Here is a 22,749-nt window from a genome sequence, read left to right as displayed (position 1 = left end):
GCCACTGGGATTACAGGCCTGCGCAACCGCACCAGGCAAAATCCTTATTCTTAATGCTGATGCTAGTCAGCAACACAGTCTTCTACCTCCACCTCTTCACTATGACCTGATAACCACCTGGACACTCTCCACACCATTACATGGTCAACAACTTAACAGTTGTCACAATCCTCTATGCCACACCACTCCTGCTACTCATTCTGCTCATTTCAATACACACATGGGTGGGTCATCTAACATCAGATCCTTGAATTCTTCATACCCAATAGCAACTGTTTTCTGGATCCAGCCACTCCATCAGGTGTGAATTCACTTAATAGAACTATTTTACATTCATTCCTCAAATCTTTACTAAGTACGTATTATTTGCTCAATAGAGAACATAACAGTTGCTGTCCTCATGAAATCCTACCTTTACTTCATATTTTCTAAAAAGAAAGCATGAAATAAAACTATCAAGTCTAGCCAGGACTGGTAGTGCACACCTGTAATCCCAGTGATGCTGGAGGTTGAGGCAGGAGAACTGAGAATTCAAGCCAGTCTCAGCAACTTAGTGAGGCCCTAAACAACTCAGCGAGACCCTGTCTCTAATAAAATATAAAGAAAGGCTGAGGATGTAGTTCGGTGGTTAAGCGCCCCTGGGTTCAATCCCTGGTACCAAAGAAAGAAAAGAAACTATCAAGGGCTGGGGATGTGGCTCAAGCGGTAGCGCGCTCGCCTGGCATGCGTGCAGCCCGGGTTTGATCCTCAGCACCACATACAAAGATGTTGTGTCCGCCAATAACTAAAAAATAAATATTAAAAAAAAAATTTTAAAAAGAAAAGAAACAATTGGGCTGGGAATGTGGCTCAGGGCTGGGGATGTGGCTCAAGCGGTAGCGCGCTCACCTGGCATGCGTGCGGCCCGGGTTCTATCCTCAGCACCACATACAAACAAAGATGTTGTGTCCGCCGAGAACTAAAAAATATTTTAAAAATTCTCTCTCTCCTCTCTCTCTCTCTCTCTCAAAAAAAAAAAAAAAAAAGAAACTATCAAGCCTACAAAACCAGAATTACTGTCCATTGTGACTTATTGAATCCATGTAAGATTCTAATAATCATTATTTCTTTTGAAAAGAGCACGAAAATTACCTTTCAGATAATCTATCCTAAAATAATAACAAAGTTCAATATTAGATTGGAAGATACAATACATTGTATATTCATGTACTATTAGAATAGCTAAAGGCCATATTATTGCATAGAATGTTACTGGGAGGTAAAACAAGAAACTTGAATAGTGATGGTCTTCAAGGAAAAAGAGATGGGAAAAAGACTTCTTCCCCAATATTCTTTTCTATCTTCTGATTTGGCACATATACCTAATTTTTATAAAGTTAAGCATACGTAATTGCGATTATAAACGCCATGTACATTTCCTTCTTACAAGTACATACTTGCATTGCCTATTTTGTTCTGAAAAAAATGAAGTAATTTTTTAAAAAAACATTTTAAAGATGTGTCAGAGTGTTGAGTAAGAGAATTCTGCTTGACTATGATATCTAGCAATAGATGACTAAATATATTTTATTTTAAATTTTTTTAGTTGTAGATGAACACAATATCTTTTTTCAAATATATTTTTTAGTTGTGGGTGGACACAATATCCTTATTTTATTTATTATGTGGTGTTGAGGATCAAACCCGGTTCCCCACACATGGTAGGCAAGAACTCTACCACAGCCACAACTCCTGCCCCTCAGTATCTTTATTTATTTATTTTTATGTGGTGCTAAGAACTGAACCCAGTGCCTCACATTTGCTAGGCAACTGCTCTACCACTGAGCCACAAACCCAGCCCCTAAATATATTTTAGTGTTAGATGAGACAAATATTAAGAACATTTTAGATTTTTACTTTCCCTGGAATTGGTTTGTTTTCCCCACCAGTACTGGGGATTGAATCCAGAGGCCCTTTACTATTGAGTTACATACTCCCAGCCCTTTTTTATTTTGAGACAGTGTCTTGCTAAGTTGTGGAGTCTGGCCTTTAACTTTTGATCCTCATGATGTAGCCTCCCAAGTAGTGGGACTATAGGCATACATCACTGTACCTGGCCCCTAGATTGGTTTTTAAAAATTACTTCATTCTAGGAGCTACGGTTGTGGCTCAGTGGTAGAGCACTTGCCTAGCATGTGTGAGGCACTGGGTTCGATTCTCAGCACCACATATAAATACATAAAAAACAGCTAAACAATGACACAGTTGATCATTCCACCCTCCTTGAAAACTTCCTTTCCTCCACTTCCACAACATCACACTCCCCGAGTTCTCCTCCTTATTCACAGATCTCTTTTCAGTCTGTTGGGTTACTCTTCATTCCTCCAATGTATCTAGAAGGTAAGTCCCATGAAAGTAGAGGTTTCTGTCAGCTTTGTTCACTGCTGTATGACCTAATGGCTAAAAGAGTACTTAAACCATCCATATTAAGTAACTGTAGAATGAATGAATCAGTCAGTGCCCCAAGGCTCAGATGTCTTCTCTACCTCAATTCATTCCCCTGATGATCTCAACATCTCTTCACTTTACATGTGTCAGCTGAAAATAGACAAATTTTCACTCAGCCTAGACATTTTTCCTAAACTTGTGTTTTCCCCAAACATGCTCCACCAAATGCCACCTCCATCTCAGTTACTGACAACCTCATTCTTCTAGTCTTTCAGGCCAAAAACTTGAGTTATTCTTTACTCTTCTGTTTTGCTCACATCCCACATCCAACCACCAGCAAATACTATAGGTCTACCCTCAAAACAGACCCAAACTTCAACCACTTCTCACATTTCCTCTTGCTATCACCTGGGTCAGAGCCATTCTCATCTACAACACTGTAAAAGAACCTCCTGACTAGTGGCCTTACTTCTCCACAGCACCCCTGCTCTAAAGTCCCACTGCAGTCAGAGCCATTCTTTCACAGCATAAGTCAGATTATATCAATGGTCCACAGCAGTTCCCATACCTTACTCAATGTCAAACTTAGAAGCCCTCCTAGTCTACATGCCTCCTGCACCCTCATCTCCATTCCCTATTATTCTCTCTTGCTTCATTTCTCTTCATGGCACTTACTAGCATCTAAAATTCATTTACTGGTTTATTTACGTATTTTATCATCTATTTCCTCACTTAAGATAAAAGCTCCAAGATGATCCAGATTTTTATCTACTTTGTTCACTGCTATACTGCCAACACCTAGAATACCTTGGTAATACATGCTTAATATGTATTTATTAAGTGAATGAATGAATGAATAATGTTCATGATAAAAACGTCAAAAGATGTTAGTGAACCAACTAATTATGTGCCAGGACTGTTGTAACTATAGAACTAACTCATTGACCAACCTAAGAAGTTAGGTATTATTGCTTTTATTCCCATTTTGCAGAGGAAGAAACTGAGATACAGGCTAAAGGTAAGAAACGGAGGTTAAACAGTCTGCCTTAGGTCATACAATGGCAAGGTCGGGATTTGAACTCAGGCACAGTGACTCCAAGAGCACACAATCCAAGACATGGAAAGACCTGAATAGCCATAGATAGAATCACATTATAGCCTATGACATGACTATGTTAAAATTATTTTATTGCATTTCTCTGAAAACTGATAATCAGTGTACTGATTATTTGACAAATCACAATATTTTGCTCCCTGATCTTTCTGTCAATGTTTCTAATACACTACACATAAAATGCACATTTAACAGCTCTCATGCTACTTCTAAAAGCATAAACATAGTATGAAACAGTGCTGTTGACATGAGAACATTCATTTTTAAGTTTCCAATACTAATGTTTAAGTAACAAACTGGCACACTAATCTAAGGATTTAGCAATAAAGAACAAAAAACAACTTATCAGATTCAATGAGGAATCACAAGGAATGACTAGTAAGCAATATTTCTTAAATAACAAAACGTAGAAGGCACAGTAATGCACACCTGTAACCCCCACAACTTCGAAGGCTAAGGCAGGAAGACTACAAGTTCAAGTCCAGCCTACACAACTTAGTCAGACCTTGTCTCAAAATAAAAATTTTAAAATGGGTGGGGGACATAGTTCAGTGGTAAGGTGCCCCTGGATTCAATTCCCAGTAGCTCCCTTCCAAAAAAAATTGTAGGTTTTTTTTTTCCTCAGGTATAAGAAATTCTTATTACTACATTGCTTCTAAATTGGACTTTCCCCCAAATTACATGATTTCATCCTTACAAAGTGAATAATCACACCTCACATCCAACAATGCAAAAGTCACTTTAGAAGTATATACACACAAGCTTAGCCAATATCTTAGTTCACATTTGTCCCAATTAGGTCAATGTATAATCTAAAAGCCAAAATGAAATATGTGGATTTTAAGTTCTTCTTCCAATTCATCTAAAATCAAAATCAGTCACTATACCAACGTATAATTCAATCTGTCCGAACACTTGCTTAATATTTAATTTACAATCACAAACTGAAACACACATTCTCAATAGATTTATTATATACTGTTTCCTCTAAATCTCTTTAAGCAGAAGTATTTGCTAGAGGAAAATTGTCTGCTCAGTAAGTAGGCATTTTAAAAAAGCAACGATCTGCAACTACTGTAACTAATCTGTATATTTCTCTCTTGGGTTCCAGGAAAGCACTTCCCTGGCTATTTTCCCAAATAAATTGGGTAAGCCTTGGGAAAGTCACTGCTTAAATTCCGTCTCATGACGGTTTCTCTTCCTCCATAAATGAATTATTGAGAGTCATGCCTACTAACATCCATTACATAATTCATGTCTATCAAAAGACCTGTTTTCTGAAAAAGAAATAGCTTAAATAGCTTAACTGATAAGTAAGAATACTGTAATTTAACAGAAAGCAGGCATCCAGAAAAGATTCACGTTTACTGTCCTAAGTTGTGGAACATCAATGTGAACAACACTCAACACTGTTCATTCAGTAACATCTCCAATAACGTGAGACACATGCTCCCAAAATGTTGTTAGAGCATTTCAAAGCACCTAACCTTAAGAACATATCTCAGAAATTGTGACCTACCTTTAAAAAAAAATCCATTTCATTTTTAAAGTGTTTAATAAATACTTAAATACATCTACAATTGAGAAATAAAAACAATCACCAAGAATTCAGTGCTGAACACAAAATTTCTAAATGTCCAGGACTACTGAAAAACAAGCTGTAAAAAACAGCTGTGCTTTGAAACGTTTAAGCGTTTTTCATACAATTACCTTAAAAAAAAAAAAAAAAACCTGTTCAAATTGTTCATTTTACCCACTCAAAGCTGTCAACAACAACCACCTGCAACTACTACTTGGAAAGATGTCTTTCAAAGCAATCATCTGAGTCTCAGGCCTCCTCTCAAGGGGCCAGAATAAAGACTTTGAAAAAAAATATTTTAAGTGGTATAAAGAGATCTTTTAGGCACAGAGGAAAGAAAACTGGAAGACAACACCTTTAAGGAATTATGAGTAAATGAGACCAATTTCCTAAAGGTTGGTGCCAGAATGAAGTTATTTAAACCCAAGATCTCCCCTCTTCTAGGGTGTGAAACTTCAGATCCATCCACGCTCACAATTTACCCAATCCAAAGGGAATTCTCTTCACTACCCGACCCCCAACCCACCCCGTCAGGAAAAGAAAATGAAACAATCAAGACGCTAAAGTAGAAATGTGAGATTTAGTGCAAAGCTTCTCCGACTAACTCCAAGGCAACATCCAAAGCTCATCTCCTTTTTGAAATAAAACCTTTCATCTTCTACCTCACCACCCCCCCCCCAAAAAAAATCATCTTCAATATTTTACATCAACCATCTAAACCCACAGATCCACCCTGACCGCACCCCAACCACAGGGCTCTTTCCCCCCTACCTCGCGAGGAACATCACACCTCATACCTCTGCGACCCCGGTTCTCCCAGAGCCCAGAGCCCCCACCTCCCACCTAGCCCGAGGTCCCCACCGCCACCGCCTCAGCTCCCGCCCAATCACGAAGCTCGGCTGGGTGGAGCCCGCCGGTGGGCTAGGGTGGGTTGGGGTGGGATCCGCCCTCCCGTACTTCACCATCCCCCCCCCCCAGCCAGCAGTGGAGGGGGAGGGGGTCCCGAAGCCTCACCTACAGCTCCGCCCCTCCCCGGGGGCGCTCTGCCCTGCCCAGCCAGGGCCGGGGGCGAGAAACCCAGTAGGGGAAGCAGAAGCCTCAGCGCCAGCGACAGGCGGGAAGCGCGAGGTCCCGCCCGACTTCCGAGCTGCCGCCACCGCGGCCGTCTCACCCTCCTCGGGGCTGTTGCTGCCACTGCCGCCCAAGCGCCCCCGCCGCAGTCACTACCACAGCCGCCGCCGCCGCCACAGCCACGGCGCGGCCCGGGCACCCGCGACGTCACCGCGCCCCGCCCCCTGCGCGAGACACCTAGACCCGCCCCTAGGCCCGGCCGCGCGACGCGCGTGCTCCTTCCCTGGCTCCCCGCCCTGTTTTCCCTCACCCTCCTGGGAACGTAACGCGGGGTTCGCAGCATCTGGGCGCCTACCGGGGCGCGTCGACACAGGGTCTAGCAAGAAGAGTGACTCGGAGCTACAGTGGTAATTCGGCGCTGAAGCCAAGTCGAAGACGCGGAGTGTACACACGGCCCTGCGGCCACTGGAGGGGAGCGCCAGGGCAGCTCTGGCAAGAGGCGGTAGGTGGGAGCGAGTCGAGGCGGCGTTTGTCTCCTTCTGCTTGCCGTAGGAAGTGGACTGCTGGAAGCCTAAAGAGCGACTCGCCTCTTTCCCAAACCTTACAGTCGCCCCACCCCCTCCTTCGCGGCCCGTTACAGGAATCCGGCCACCGCCACCACCGTAGGGAGTACTTGGGGGTTGTCTGTAGAGTCACGGCTGCAGTGGGCAGCCTTTGTCCAAGGGACGTTCGATTTTCTCCTCGCCCTTAGCTTTTGTGCCGCGGAGAGGCAGTGCGCTGCTAAGAAACACCGGGGCTGTCCACGCCGGCATCGCCGAAGTCCCTCGCCACTGTAGGTCGTTTTCCTTTGGAGATTATTCCAGCACAGGAGAGCGTGAGCGGAAATTAATGTCCGCATGCAGTCCCTGCGCTGTGCCAAGTGCCGGACTACGTTACCTGTTTAATTTAGCCCTTACAACACCAAAGGCGGATCTACCGGGCAACCGGTCCCCAGTTTGATGCAACTTAATTTTCTCACGCTGAATTGCAGTCTATTTTCGTTTTGTCAGAGCCATGCTAAGAGGTTTACAGCAGCCATTAATTTAATGTAGATAAACTATCTATAAACCGACAGAGTGACGTGAGTTATATTTATTCCCTGCCTCTCCGTGTTTATTAAGATAACTTAAAATGCCTTTGAGATGAGTGGAATTCAGAGTCATTTCATTCACACCTCCCACCACCATAATTAACTAGTTTACACTCCCTCACAATCTCATTAACCTTTTCCCCGTCTGTCTTTAGTCTTCACATTCATTCACCTAATTCTACTGTTTGATCCCGCCCAGGTTCTCTTATTTTTTTTCCCTCCCAGGATACACTTGAATCACTGCAGCTCTTGGGGACCTGAAGTCTCCCCTTTCAGTACTTCCAACATATGACTACCAATTGTTAGAGGAGGTGCTGCTTGACAAGGTGACTGTAATAGCTGCCATAAGACAGGCATCCTAAACTAATTCATTTCCTAGATATCCAGGTACTGGATAAAAAAAAAAAAAAAAGCTTTTTTTTCCCTCTATTCTTTAACCACTTTCAAGAACTTTCTCATCTCAGCCTCAAAGTCTAACCAAATTTCCCTTACCAGAAGTTTGGACTTGGTTGGATCTGTCCCCCTTTCTTTTTTCCAGTTTATCTTTGGTAATGGCACTATCTGACCTATGGGTGCCCCACCATTGTATTCTGGAAACACTTATTAACTTGTCTGATTCACAGCTGGAAAAGAATTTTGCCTCAGGATGACTCAAGAAGGGTCTGCAGCATTTGGGCGCACCCATACCTGATTTAGCTAATACATACTGAGTATTCTTTATCTGAAATGCCACAACTATAAGTGTTTCAGATTGGGATTTGTTTTTTTGAATACTTGCATTTATATAATGAGCTATTTTAGGGAGGGGACCCAAGTCTAAATGAAGTTCATTTATGTTTCATATACACATGATACACATCCTGAAGGTAATTTTATATAATATTTTAATAAATGTAAAAACGGAGTTTCTTGGGATTTTCCACTTGCAGTATCATGTCAGCATTCGAAAATTTTTGGATTTTGAAGCCTTTCAGATTTCCAGATTAAGGATGCATCATCTGTATTTTTCTGCTTTGTTTTGCTTTGTTTTTTTAAGATGGGATCCTTATGTTGCCCAGGCTGGTCTGGAACTCCTGAGAACCAGGGATCCTCCTGCTTCAGATTCCTAAGTGCTGAAATACAGGCATGTGCTGCCACACATCCAACTTCATCTGTATGTAAATAAGACTTTGGACTTACAGTTCAGCAACTGAAATGCTCAACTTTTGAGGCGGTTGATATAGGGTAAATAAAATTTTCATGTGAGAAAGACATGAATTTTGAGGATATGGAAGCATAGCATTATGGATTGAATTGGTTTCCCTCAAAACTCATGTTGAAATTTTACTCTCCGATGAAGTCATACCCAATCTGGTATTTTGATGTGACAGCCCCAAACAGACCAATATAAATACCGGGAAGAAAGTTAAAAGACAACACAGAATGGGGAAAAGTTTTGCAAGTAATGTATCTGCTATTCTCCCTACAAAGTACAAATCAAAATTAAACTATAAAAAGATACCCAGGCCTGGAGGCAGACACCTGTAATCCCAGCAGTTTGGGAGGCTGAGACAGGAGGATCATGAATTCAAAGCCAGCCTCAGCAAAAGCAAGGTGCTAAGCAACTCAGTGAGACTCGTTCTTAAAATAAAATACAAAATAGGGCTGGGGATGTGACAAAGTAGTTGAGTACCCCTGAGTTCAATCCCCAGTACCAGAAAAAAAAAAAAAAAAAACAATAAAAAGACTAATCCATTTTAAAAATAAGGAATACTGGATGCAGTGGCACTTGCCTTTAATCCTGGTGATTCTGGAGCCAGAGGCAAGAAGGTTACAAGTTCAAGGCCAACCTAGGCAATGTGTATAGAGACCCTGTCTCAAAATAAAATAAAAAGGACTGGGGATATACCTCAGTGGTAGAGTACTCCTGGTTTCAAGCCCCAGTATGATAAGAGAGAGAGAGAGATTTCTCCAAATATATTCAAATTGTTAATAAGGATGTGAAAAGTTCCTCAACATAGTCATTAGGAAAATGCAAATCAAAACTGAAACAAGATACCATATTAAACCCATTAAGAAGGCTAAAATTAAAAAGAAATGTTGGTTAGAGTGTGAAGAATTGGAGCCCTCATATATTGCTACAGGCAATGTAAAATGATGTAGCCATTTTGTAAAATCATCTGCCAGTCCTTTGAAAAGTTAAAGTTTCCCTATGACCCATCAATTCCACTTCTAAGTATATAGCCAAGAAAATGGAAAACATGTCCACACAAAAGTTTGTATGTGAATATTACAGCAGCATTATTTATAATAAATATACAGTAGAAACTAAATCCCTCATGATTTATGAAAAAGAACCCCTAGCTTTTCATTCATTGCTGGCTTGCAAGAAAATGAGGGCATTGCCCTTAAAGTCTTAGTGGCCTATAAACAACAATTTTTTTCCTCACTAGATTGGGAATTTGTAACTGTTGGGAGTGGCAGGGGCAAGAGTTGACTGCCCTGGCAGCACTCTAGATACAAGTCAAATTCAAGTCACTTCCACATGTCTCTCATTCAAGGACCAGAGTAAAGGAGTGGTATTTTCCTGATGATGAAAGATAAGCACACTACAGAACTACTAAACTACAGAAACTGATGTGAATAGAAGTTCTGTGTGCTCACATTAACAAAGCAAGTCATATAGTTAGGTCCAACATAGTGGTATAAGGAAGTATACTCTGCCCACTCATTCCACAGAGTAGAGGGAGAGAAGAAAAAGGGGAAGAAAAATGACTTGGCCTTACCTTTAAGAAAACTCAACAAAAATTGTGCACTTCACTAATCCATGTATCTCAGGGTAAAATCTTAGTGTATACAAAAAAAGAAAATTTAGTACATTGTCATTCTTTGTCTGAAGGCAGATAAGAAATACAGCCTCCATTCTGGATTGTCATGTACCCAAGTTAAAATTAAGAATATCTATTACTACTGGCGTAGTGGCACATGCCTGTAATCCCAGCAGTTTGGGAGGCTGGGGAAGGAGGATCATGAACTCAAAGCCAGCCTCAGCAATTTAGTGAGGGCCTGAGCAACCCAGAAAGACCCTTTCTCTAAACAAAATATAAAACAGGCTGGGGATGTGGCTCAGTGGTTAAGCGCTCGTGGGCTTCAACTCCTGGCACCAAAAAAAAAAAAAAAAAGAATATTACTAAAAACCAAGGATCAAGAAATGGGATACCATCAAATTAAAAGCTACCCAGCAAAGGAAATGAACATGAAGAGAGAGCCTATAGATGGAGAAAATCATGACCAGCTATCTACTCCTTTATTAGGGGATTAATATTCAGAATATATAAAGAACTCAAAAGATAACCCAATCAATAAGAGAGCAAAAGAACTCAACAAACTTCTCAAAAGAAGAAACACAAATGGCCAACAAATACATGAAAAAATCTTCCAACATCTCTAGCAGTCAGAGAGATGCAAATCAAAACTACACTAAGATTTCAACTTACTCCAGTCAGAATGATATTGATCCAAAATACAAACAATTATAAACTTTGGTGAGGTTGGTGGGGAAAAGAAACACTTAAACATTATTGGTAGGACTACAGACTTATAAAACCACTCTGGAACGCAGTATGGTGATTCCTCAAAAAACTAGGAATGGAACTACCTACCATGTGATCCAGCTGTCCCACTCCTTGTATTTTCCCAGAAGATCTAAAGTTGGCATCAGTAGTGATACGGCCACTTCAATGTTTATAGCAGCATAATTAACAATAGCTAAATTATGGAATCAACAATGGAGTTCTGCTCAGTCATAAAAGAGAATGAAATTATGATGTTTGCCAGTAAATGGATGGAAATGGAGAATATCATGCCAAGTGAAATAAACCAAACTCAGAAACTCAAAGGTTAAATGTTTTCTCTCATGTGGAAGCTAGAGTAAAATAAAGGAAAGAAGGAGGGAAGGATAGTACAACATGAAGATAAAGGGAAGATCAGTAATTTAGAAGAGAGATTGAGAGGTGGAGTGGAAGGATGGATAAGGGGAGGCAATGCAGAATGAATTATTTAAAAATCATGTGTATGTATGATATACCACAGGAAATTTCACCTTTATGCATAAGTAAAAAGAACCCATCACTTAAATGTATAGATGAGTGAAAGGAAGTCTAGTAAAGTAGAAGAAGGAGAATGGGAGATGGGAAGGAGGACAGGAGGGAAAAGGCGATAATCGCGGACTGGAATTGAATTCCATACATGTATGAATTTGTCAGGATGAACCCAATTACTATGCATAACTATAAAGCTCTAATAAAAATAATAATATTAATAATCCCCTTATATTTCTTTTTTTTAAGAGAGAGAGAGAAAATTTTTTTAATATTTATGTTTTAGTTTTTGGCGGACACAACATCTTTGTTTGTATATGGTGCTGAGGATCGAACCCGGGCAGCACACATGCCAGGCGAGCGTGTTACCGCTTGAGCCACATCCCCAGCCCTCCCTTATATTTCTAGTTTAGGTTTTCTTTAAATCATTAAGAAAACACTATAAAAATATTTTACATTCCCCTTTTTCAAATTGACATATGGTTTATTCTGTTAATGTTTTGAATTAAATACAGAATACTAATGCAAATGTTTAATAATGGAATAAATTTGAATCAAGGTATATAAAAATCCAGGCGTGGTGGCGCACACCTGTAATCCCAGCGGCTAGGGAGGCTGAGGCAGGAGGATGGCAGGCTTGAGGCCAGCCTCAGCAATTTAGCCAGACTCTAAGAAACCTAGCAAGACCCTGTCTCAAAATAAAAAATAAAAAGGGCTGGAGATACGGTTTAGTGGTTAAGCACCCTTAGATTAAAACGAAAGATATATATTTTTAACAAAAGAATATCTGGGACTGGGGTGGGGCTCAGCAGTAGAACACTTCCTAGCATGTGTGAAGCACTGGGTTCAATTCTCAGCACCACATATAAATAAATAAATAAAGGTCTATCAACAACTAAAAAAATATATTTAAAAAAAAAGAATATCTGTTACTAGCCAGGTGCCATAGCACACACCTTTGATCCTAGCTACTTAAGAGGCTAAGACAGGAGGTAAATTTAAGGCCAGCTCAAAATACCAAAAAAAAAAAAAACAAACAGGTGGCTCACACCTGTAATCCCTGGGTCTCTGGAAGCAGTTCAAAACCAGCCTCAGCAACAGGGAGGTGCTAAGCAACTCACTGAGACCCTGTCTCTAAATAAAATACAAAATAGGACTGAGATGTGGTTCAGTGCCCCTGAGTTCAATCCCCAGTACCACCCCTCCCAAAAAAACAACAAAAATTAATGGTATTGACTCAACTGCTGAGTTACGTCCCCAGAGTCTCACTAAGTTGCCCAGGATGACCTCCCGCGTGTGTCTCAGCCTCTTAAAGTGCTGGTATTACATGTGTATACCACCACCTGGCTCAAAAATGTAAAATATAAAGGGTTGGGGATCTAGCTCAGTAGTAGAGCACCACTGGGTTCAATCTTCCATAGGGGGTGGTAGGGCAAGGTCTATTACTGAAGTATGTAGAAAATGACTATTGAGAGGAAACCTGTGCCACAACTTAAAAAAAAAAAAAATTCACTGAAATTTCAAAACTTCATTGATACATTCAATACATCTGAAGAACAAGTGAAATGGAAGATCCAACAAAAGAAAGTATGTATAATGCAGCACATAAAAAATGAAGATAAAATATGACAGATTAAAAAGCAGTTTCCTAGTTTAAATCTATTTAGAAATCCAAGAATGAGGTCAGTTTATTTTCAAAGTGATCACGAGTTCTTTCCAAACTGATAAAAGACATTAATCTATAAATCAGGAATCCCTAAGAATACTAATCAGGATAAATGAAAAAATGTCCTAACTAGAAATATTGTAGTAAAATTTAGATCGTAGAAGACAAAGACCACATCTTAAAATCAGTTGTATTAGTTTCCTAGGACTGCCTATAACAAAATGCCACAAACAGAATGGTTTGGACAATTGAAATTTTTGTCTCACAGGGAGTGTAGCTCAGTGGTGGAACTACACCACTACACATGTGCTTAGCATGCACATATATAAGGTCCTGGATTTGATCTCTAGCGGCAAAAAAAAAAAGTTCTGGAGGCTACAAGTTCAGAATCAAGGTGTCAGCAGGATAATGCCCCCTTTGAAACCTGTAAGGACATTCCTTTCTTGCCTCTTCCTGGCTTCTGGTGATTTGCTGGAATTCTTTACAAAGAATTGCAAAGTTGCAGCACTTCAGTCTCTGCCTCCATCATCACATGGAACTCTCCCTATGTCTTTTCTCCTGTTTTTACTTGTTTTGTTTATGGTTGTTTTGTTTTGAGATGGATTTCTCTATATTGCCCAAGCTGTCCTCTAACTCCTTTATTCAAGTGATTCTCCTGTTTCAGCCTTCCAGGTGACTATAGGCACATGCCACTATGCTTGGCTTTCCAGTTCTTATAAGCCACACAAGTTATTTGGTATTAAGAACCCACTCTCCTCCAGTGTCTTCTCATCTTAACTAATTATGTCTGCAATGACACTATAGATGCTCCTCATTTATGATGTGGTTAGCAACCCTGTAAACCCATCATAAATTGAAAATATTTTGAATCCATAATGCATTTAATACACCTAGTCCACCAACCATCATAGCAACAGTACATTGTGTTATCAATTATTTCCGCTCATGATTGCATGGCTGACACAGCTGTAGCTTGCTATTGCTGCTCAGTGTCACCAGAGTATTCATACCTCATATTACTAGCCCAGATGAAAGATCAAATTTCAAAATTCAAAGTATGCAAAATCCATGTCATTTTTGCACTATCTTCAGTCAAAAATTCATAAGTCAAACCATCATCAGGTAAGTACCATCTCTATTTCAAAATAAGGTCAACTTCTGAGGTACTGTGGGTCACAATCTCAACATATTTTTTTTGAAGGACATAATTCAACCCATAACATCGATCAAATAAAGTTCAGCCTCCTGACAAAGGAACATCAATTAGAATAACAGCAGAATGTATAAACAAACAAGAAGTTACAGAAGGTGGAAAAAAATCTTGAGGTGCTGAAAGAAAAGAAACTGTTATCTTAGAATTGTGTACCCAATGAAACATTTTATAAGATGAAGGGAAAAATAAAGATACTTTCAGGTATATAAAAACAGTTTTACTAGCAATTTATCTTCATCAAAGAAGAATCTAAATTATACTTCAGAAGAAAAATAACCCTATAAAAAGATGTGAAACACAGGAAGATGGTGATCAAAAAAATTGGTGAACATGCAGGTAAATCCAAATACACAGTGTTTGTTATTTAAGAAGAAATAGAAATTCTGAATGTTCTAGAACAAATTTAAATAATAGTAAATGCTATTGAATTTCTTAAAAAATTATACTGGGTTTGGTAGCATACATTTGTAGTTCCAGCTACTTGGGAGGCTAAGGGAGGAAGATTCAGAGTTTGAGTCCAATCTGGTAAAATAAATTCTCATATTTTTTTTAAAAGGCTTAGATTATTTGATAAATTAGTTATACAGAATATTCAAGGAAGCCAGGCAAGGTGGTACACACTTATAACCCCAGCAGCTAAAGAGGCTAAGGCAGGAGTATTTCAAAACAAAAAAGATGTGAAAGAGAATGGTTCTACTCTAGCTCATTCAGTTAAGTATATAAAATATTGATACCAAAGCCAGACAAGGATAGTAAAAGAACATTAAATTGTAGAACAATTATACTTACAAAGAAAGATGCAAAAATATAAATTGCAAAGCAAATTCAACAGCATACTTAAAAGGGTAGTGTATTATAGCCAAGTGGAGTTTACCCAGGTTTACAAATTGACAATATTTGAAAATCAGTTAGTGCAATTCATGGGCTGGGGATGTGGCTCAAGCGGTAGTGCGCTCGCCTGGCATGCGTGCGGCCCAGGTTCGATCCTCAGCACCACACACAAACAAAGATGTTGTGTCCGCCAAAAACTAAAAAATAAATATTAAAAAAAAAAAGTTACTGCAATTCACCATAACATTTTAAAAATTCAATCATATCAGTAGATAAAATATTTGATAAAATTCAATGCCAGGGGCTGGGGATGTGGCTCAAGCGGTAGCGCGCTCGCCTGGTGTGCCTGCGGCCCGGGTTCGATCCTCAGCACCACATACAAACAAAGATGTTGTGTCCGCCGAAAACTAAAATAAATAAATAAATAAATATTTTAAAAATTCTCATCTCTCTGTCTTTAAAAAAAAAAAAATTCAATGCCAGTTTATCATAAAAACTTACCAAAAAGGAAATTTTCCTTAAAAAAAAAAAAAAAAAAACTATTAACAGAAATCCTCCTGGACATGGTGGCACACTCCTTCAATCCCAGCAGTTCAGGAGGCTGAGACCAGAGGATCACAAGTTCAAAGCCAACCTCAGTAAGGGCAAGGCACTAAGCATCTCAGTGAGACCCTGTCTCTAAATAAAATACAAGCGGCTTGGGAGACTGAGGCAGGAGAATTGCAAGTTCAAAGTCAGCCTTAGCAAAAAGCAAGGCACTAAGCAAGTCACTGAGACTATCTCTAAATAAAATATAAAATAAGGTTGGGGATGTGGCTTAATAGTTGAGTGCCCCTGAGTTCAATCCCCAGTACCAAATTTTTAAAAAATCCTATAACAGCAATAAAAAATTTTAAATGTACTCCTTTTAAAATCGGGGCTGGGCTGGGCCACGCTTGTAATCCCAGCGACTTGAGAGGCTGAGGCAGGAGGATCACAAATTCAAACCCAGTCTCAGCAACTTTGCAAGCCTCTGAGCAACTTGGGAGATATGGCTTGGCAGTTAAGCACCCGTGGGTTCAAGCCCTGGTACTGGACAGGTAGTTCAGGGGTAAGGCAATTGCCTAGCATGTGTGAAGCCCTGCATTTAATTTGCAGCACTGAAAAGAGAGAAAGAGGAGGCAGGAGACGGGGCAGAGAGAAAAATGGACGGAGGGAGGAAGGAAAGAAGGAATGAAAAAAAGAAATTACTAATTCACAAATGATATGATTGTTACCTTTAAGGTTTTCTATATGGGAGAATCTAAACATTAAAGAATTTAGTAAAGCATCTAGATACAAAAGAAATACACAAAAAGCAAGCCAATACTACTTTTTTGTTATGGGAGTGGGTACCAGGGATTGAACTCAGGGGCATTCAACCACTGGGCTACATCCCCAGCCCTATTTTGTATTTTATTTAGAGATAGAGTCTCAGTGACTTGCTTAGGGCCTCGCTAAATTGCTGAAGCTGGCTTTGAACAAGCCACTGGGATTACAGGCATGCACACCGTGCTAGGTGCCAATGCTACATGCTATTTAGAAAATGTAATTTTAAAATGATACCTGAAGAAAAATATATAAATGAGCCATAAACCTATGATGAGATACTCAACTTCAGATAAATGAAATGCAAATTGAAAATTACACTGAAATATCAGATTGGGAAAAATTCATAACCTTGGGCTGGGGAGCTCAGCGGTAGAACACTCACCTAGCACATGTGAGGCCCTGGGTTCAATCCTCAGCACCACATAAATATAAATAAATAAAGGTATTTTTTAAAAATTCAAAACCTTTATAACATAGTATTAGAAATACAAGAAACAGGCAATCTCACACTTTGCTGGTGAAAATATAAAACAGTACAATAATAAGTCTTATTCTGAAGACTTATTAGGCATCATCTAACAAAACTACGTATGTATGAGTGCCCTTGGACTCAGTGCTCTCTCATTTCTAGGATGTGTTAGTTAGCTTTCTGTCAATATAATAAAATATCTGAGATATTAACTTATAAACACAGAAGGTTTATTTTGGCTCAGGTTTTAGAGGTTCCAGTCTCTGGGTACACTCACGTTTATAGGCCTCTGGTGGGGATGCCAGATGGAAAAGGTGGGAACACCTCATGGCCAGGAAGCAAAAAAGAAAGGGGAAGGATCTGGAGCCCCACAATCCCCTTTGGGGGCATGCCCTGAGTAACCTAAAAACCTCCCACTAGGCACCACCTCTTAAATGTTTCGCCACCTCCTAATAGCACCATATTAACCAACCCTTTAACACATGGGCTTTGGGGGGATATTTATGATCCAAAACTGGTCAACAGATTTACCATAAATAGATACCTCCACAAACATTTAACAACACATACACAGGTTATTCATTGAGGCATTATTTATAGAAGCAAAATACTGAAAACACAGTTGGATAAACTATGGTATATATACATAATTGGGAAAAGCAGTTGTGAAAAAGAAAGAAGAAGATCTTTAAAGACTGATAGAGTGATTTATAAGTTATATTGTTGTGTGCTACCTTAGTGTAAGACAAGAAGGAAATATATGCTTAGTTTCCTTAAAAAGAAAACAGGAAGGATGACCAGCTACTAATTAACGTTACTGCGTTATTCTGCAAGGGCTACCATAAAAAAATACCACAGACTGGATGGCTTAAACAATGGAATGTATTTCTCACAGTTCTAGAGGCTGGAAGTCCACCATCAAAGTGCTAGGAAATTTGGGTTTCTGATGAGGCCTCATTTCTTGGCCTAGAATGGCTGCCTTCCATTATGCCCCCCATGACTTTTTCTCTGTGCATAAAGAGACAGAGAAAGCACACTCTGGTATCCTTTCTTTTTACAAGGACTCTACCACTAAACTACATCCCCAACCCCAGAAACAGATTTAGTTTTTTTGTTTTTGTTTTTTCCTGCTGTTAGAGCTATCACAGAGAAAGCATAGATTCCCACTTCTCAATGGGAAGTATGTCCAAGGATGTGAGGCTGCGTTTCATCTGCCACAGCAGGCAAACCTTTGGGAAAGATTGAGAACACCAAAGATGTAGATAAAGAAGTCCACAACCATACCACACTGAACATACCCTATCTCTTCTGATAAAGGTGTCCAAGCACTGAAACATCCAATATTTAGAGAATGGTAAGATAAATAAGAACCAGCAACAGGGACTGAGGACTATTTATGCCATATGCTACTGATAAGCCGGTAAGATGAGAACTAAGAATTTACATTGGATTTAGTAATGTAAACATCAATGGGGATGACAAGAGCAGTTGTTGGTGTGATTGAGTTGAAAGTTTGATTGGTTTAAGAGAGAATGGGTTGGATAGAAATATAGATTGTGAATATTAGCAATTATTCAGAGAATTTTTGCTGTTAGTAGGAGCTGGGGCCTAAGATGTAGCTCAGTGGTAGAACACTTGCCTAACATGTGTGAGACCCCAGGTTCAATCTCCAGTCTCAGGCTCCAGGGGAAAGAAGCAGAGAAACTTATCAGGAGCTGTAGGGCAAATGAGATCAACGTTCTATTCCCATGTACTTTCCTCCTATACCCAGATTCCATTTGACATCATCTACTTCTTGTCACTTCTGGTTTTGAACTTATAGGTGAAGGAATAGTTTTGGACAGTCCTTTATTTTATTTGCATAATAGGACAATAGCAAAAACTTGCATTAGGGACTAAGGTTGCAGCTCAGTGGTACAGTACTTGCCTAGCATGCAGGAGGTTCTGGGTTCCATTCCCAGAACCACAGAGGAAAAAGGAACTTGCTTTAAGTATCTCTTAAAACATTTAAATCCAAAATTGGAAGGAGAATATGATAATGGTTTTTGGTAATTATATAGCCATACACAATACTATCTTTTATCCTTTGTATTTGAAGTTTTTGATATCTCATGAATGTTTATATTATGTAGTTGAAACAGAATTTGCCACAGTAAGTTTTATAGTTGTAGTTTTATATCAAATTGTATAACCAAATATAGCAGCATAGCAGAACAGTTATGGGTGAGGGCTCTGGAGCGAGACTGCCTACGTTCATGCTTCTCCATGCCCCACTTCCCATACCTAACATGGAGATAATAATAGTAACTAACTCAAGCCAGGTGTGCTGGCAGTCTCAGCTGCTCATGAGGCTGAAGCTAGGAGTCTGAAAAAATCGTGAGACCTGCTCCCCTCCCCCAAAAAAAGATCACAGTAAAATAGTAACTAACTCATAAAGTTACTGCAAGGAGTGGGAAAATACATATGAGGTGCTTGGAGTAGTAATCACTAACTTAGCTTGTAGTAAATACTTGGTAAGGTTAGCTACTATGATTGAGCAGTGACTCAGTTAGAAATGCTTTCACCTGCAAGTAGAATTCCTGGTTGACAGTGGCTTAAATAGAAGCAATTTGTTTCCCTTACAGAGCAGGTACCTTAGAGATAGGTGGTTTTTTTCAATGCCAGGGCTTTGGGTTGTCTGGTCTTCAATCCCCTCAGACTTCTCCCTGGTGGTTGTCCTCTATGAGATGTAGTTGCCTTCCTAACTCTGACTTCATCTGCTACTCTCCTAGCTCATTCTGTTGCAGTTACACTGAATCCAATGCCGCTCCTATCCATAGTAAGCATATTCTACCTCAAGAACTGCTCTTTCTGATGGGCACAGTCTTCTACCCAGATAATTTCAGTAATACCAATAATCACATTCTCAAAGGCATTCAAAGGCAGGCAACTGAGCCAGCACCATGGCACAAGGTCTGCTGTTCCAACTACTCGAGAAGCTGAGACAGGAGATCACTTTAGCCCAGGAATTCCAAACCAGCCCAAGCAATATAGTAAGAATATATCTTTAAAAAAAAATAGAAAACAGACACAAGAAAGGGCAGAGGATTTCTTTTCATATGCCTCCCTCTCTTACCTGCCTTCCCTACTTTTTGTTTTGTTTTTCATGTTTGCCTTAGTTTGAAAAACAGAGGTGCTGTCAGTTGGAGGTCAGGGCATCTACAGTGCACTGTGATACAGGCAGGGGGCATGGGTGAGGCACCAAGTTGCTGCTAATAGACATCTAAAATATTTTATATTAAAAAACACAGGGGCATGGGGTAATTAATGATGGTGGAATGTGATGGTATTACTATCCAAAGTACATGTATGAAGACACGAATTGGTGTGAATATACTATGTATACAACCAGAGATATGAAAAATTGTGCTCTATATATGTAATAAGAATTGTAATGCATTCTGTTATCATATATAAATTTAAAAATTACATAAATTTTTAAAAGAAAGAAAAAAACACACTTCTGATTTTTACCGCCAAACCTGCTGTTCCCATATCTCCCTCATCTTAGTAGATGGCAGCTTCATCCTTCCAGTTTGTAGACCAAATATTGGAGTCCTCCTTAATTCCTCTCTCACACACTTCACATTCAATTTATTAATAAATCCCATTGGCTCTACCTTCAGATTAGGTCCACAATCTAACTATTTTCTTTTTTTTTTTTTTTTTAATCTAACTATTTTCATCAGCTCTGTCATTACTGTGCTGACTCAACCCACCATCATTTCTGGTGTGCATTATTTCCATAGTTTCAACTCTCTCTGTGCTTTCTTCCTACCTGCCCCTAAATGTTTTTTTTTTTTTTAATATTTTTTTAGTTATACATGGACACAATATCTTTGTTTTGTTTATTTTTTTTAATGTGGTGCTGAAGATGGAACCCAGTGCCTCACATGTGCGAGGCAAGCACTCTGCCATGTGAGCCACAACCCCAGCCCTGCCCCTAACTGTTTAAAAGCAAGGTCATGGAGCAGTGTGAAGAAGAAGAGAGGAGAACGATCCCCGGACCGACCAAAGCCCCGCGCCGCTGCATCCCGGCGTCCAGCACCTGCGTCCCGCTGCAGTCGCCACCATGCCCAAGAGAAAGGCTGAAGGGGATGCTAAAGGAGATAAAGCCAAGGTGAAAGACGAACCACAGAGAAGGTCTGCAAGGTTGTCTGCCAAACCTGCTCCTCCAAAGCCAGAGCCCAAGCCTAAAAAGGCCCCTGCAAAGAAGGGAGAGAAGGTACCCAAAGGGAAAAGGGGAAAAACTGACACTGGCAAGGATGGGAATAACCCTGCAGAAAATGGAGATGCCAAAACAGACCAGGCACAGAAAGCTGAAGGTGCTGGAGATGCCAAGTGAAGTGTGTGCGTTTTTGATAACTGTGTACTTCTGGTGACTGTACAGTTTGAAATACTATTTTTTATCAAGTTTTATAAAAATGCAGAATTTTGTTTTACTTTTTTTTTTAAGCTATGTTGTTAGCACACAGAACACTTCATTGTTGTTTTGCGGGGGAAGGAGCATATGTCACTAGTAGAATGTCTCCAAAGCTGGATTGCTGTGGGGGAAGACACCTTTCCCTTCTAGTTTTGAGAGACTTCCTCTTTGTTCCCAAGAGGAAGGGATTCCCTGATGTTGGCACACATAGCCACCTTGGAACAAATGCCTTGTGGTATGGAAAAACTCAAACTCATCTGTATGTCCTCCTGTCCCTCTCTGCCATCGGCATAGACTTAATTCCCCTAAACTCAGACCTATTGGGACCTGATTCCCAACGATTGGTTTTACCAGTGTGTGGGAAAATCTGGACTTTCCAGTGATGTCATTGAGAATAGTGTCCCTCAGAAGAGCAGCAGTTCGTTTTCTAGATTGTGAATCTTCAGATTAATAATTTTTGCCATTTTCCTTTCATTTCCTGAAAGTCAGGGTCGGCTTGTGAAAAGTTGTTAACAACATGCTAAATGTGAAATGTCAACCCTCACTCTAAACTTTCCCTATTCAGAGCATCAAATGAAGACTTCATTGGGTTTTATAGTGGCTTTCTGATTTTGGTAGTCCATTCAAGAAGGGAGTTTGAAAGTTGTTGTATACTGTTAACGATTGTCTGCCCATGTCCTGCCTGAAATACCATGATTGTTTATGAAAAGTATCTTTAATAAAGCTGGATACAGTTTGGCTTGGAAAATAAAAATTAAAAAAAAATAAAAGCAAGGTCATGGTATGTCACTTTTGTGCTCAAAACACACCAGTAACTTCCAATCTCACTCAGAGTGAAATCCAAATTCTTATAATGGCCTATATTGTCCTCTGTAAGATGTCGTTGCCTCACTAACTCTTTGACTTCATCTGCTACTCTCCTAGCACATTCTGTTGCAGTTACACTGAATCCAGTGCTGTTCCTATCCGTACCAAGCATATTCTACCTCAACAACTGTTCCTTCTGATGGGTACAGCCTCTTACCCAAATAACTTCAAAATCTGGGTAGTGCTTCTTCACATCCTTCAGGTCTCGGATCACCATTCTGAGCCTTCTATGAACCCCTCCATAAAAATAACCATTTCCCCACATACTTCTTGTCCCCATATCCTGTTTTATTTTTCTCCATCTGATCTATATGTATACAGATGTGTCTGTGTGTATGTGTGTACTGTGCATGTTTATGTGTTTATTTTCTAACCCCCCCACACACACACACTGAAATGTAAATTCCATAAGTGAAGGGAGATTTTTATTTCCTCATTTACCACTGGTGCTTGGTGTAGGTATTTGACAAAAAATTTGTTAAATGAATGAGT

General features: G+C 39.8%; 2 protein-coding genes across 25 annotated transcripts in view; one reads left to right on the top strand and one right to left on the bottom strand.

The window, feature by feature from the left end:
* Erc1 (ELKS/RAB6-interacting/CAST family member 1) overlaps nucleotides 1-6,687 on the bottom strand; it is a 564,692-nt gene extending 558,005 nt beyond the window's left edge. For 7 of the 22 annotated variants that reach the window (XR_009228273.1, XM_058584137.1, XM_058584143.1 and 4 more), the window contains exon 1: nucleotides 6,135-6,369. The gene's annotated coding sequence lies outside the window, so the exon portion shown is untranslated. Of the gene's footprint in view, nucleotides 1-6,134; nucleotides 6,370-6,501 lie in introns of those variants that run through there. The other 15 variants (XM_046459779.2, XM_058584141.1, XM_058584144.1 and 12 more) reach the window with 5 other exon arrangements.
* On the top strand, nucleotides 6,564-21,409 carry LOC124103267 (non-histone chromosomal protein HMG-17). Of its 3 annotated transcripts, none has more exons than XR_009228275.1 (2): nucleotides 6,564-6,693; nucleotides 8,357-11,197. XR_009228275.1 is itself a non-coding variant. In XM_046459789.2 (2 exons), the coding sequence occupies exon 2, from the start codon at nucleotides 21,040-21,042 to the stop codon at nucleotides 21,310-21,312; it is 273 nt and encodes a 90-aa protein (XP_046315745.1). In that variant the 5' UTR covers nucleotides 6,580-6,693; nucleotides 20,842-21,039; the 3' UTR covers nucleotides 21,313-21,409. The 3 variants fall into 3 exon arrangements, 1 of the variants encoding a protein (XP_046315745.1); XM_046459789.2 differs by lacking the exon at nucleotides 8,357-11,197 and adding an exon at nucleotides 20,842-21,409 and having other exon boundaries at nucleotides 6,580-6,693; XR_009228274.1 differs by lacking the exon at nucleotides 6,564-6,693 and adding an exon at nucleotides 6,791-7,023.
* The last annotated feature ends 1,340 nt before the right edge of the window (nucleotides 21,410-22,749 follow it).

This window comes from Marmota monax, unplaced genomic scaffold (assembly GCF_021218885.2).
Source record: "Marmota monax isolate L192 unplaced genomic scaffold, Marmota_monax_Labrador192_F-V1.1 WCK01_AAM20220418_F8-fsc00163, whole genome shotgun sequence".
NCBI lineage: Eukaryota > Metazoa > Chordata > Mammalia > Rodentia > Sciuridae > Marmota > Marmota monax.
The sequence above is the reverse complement of the archived record's forward strand: the minus strand, read 5'-3'. Positions and strand labels throughout refer to the sequence as shown.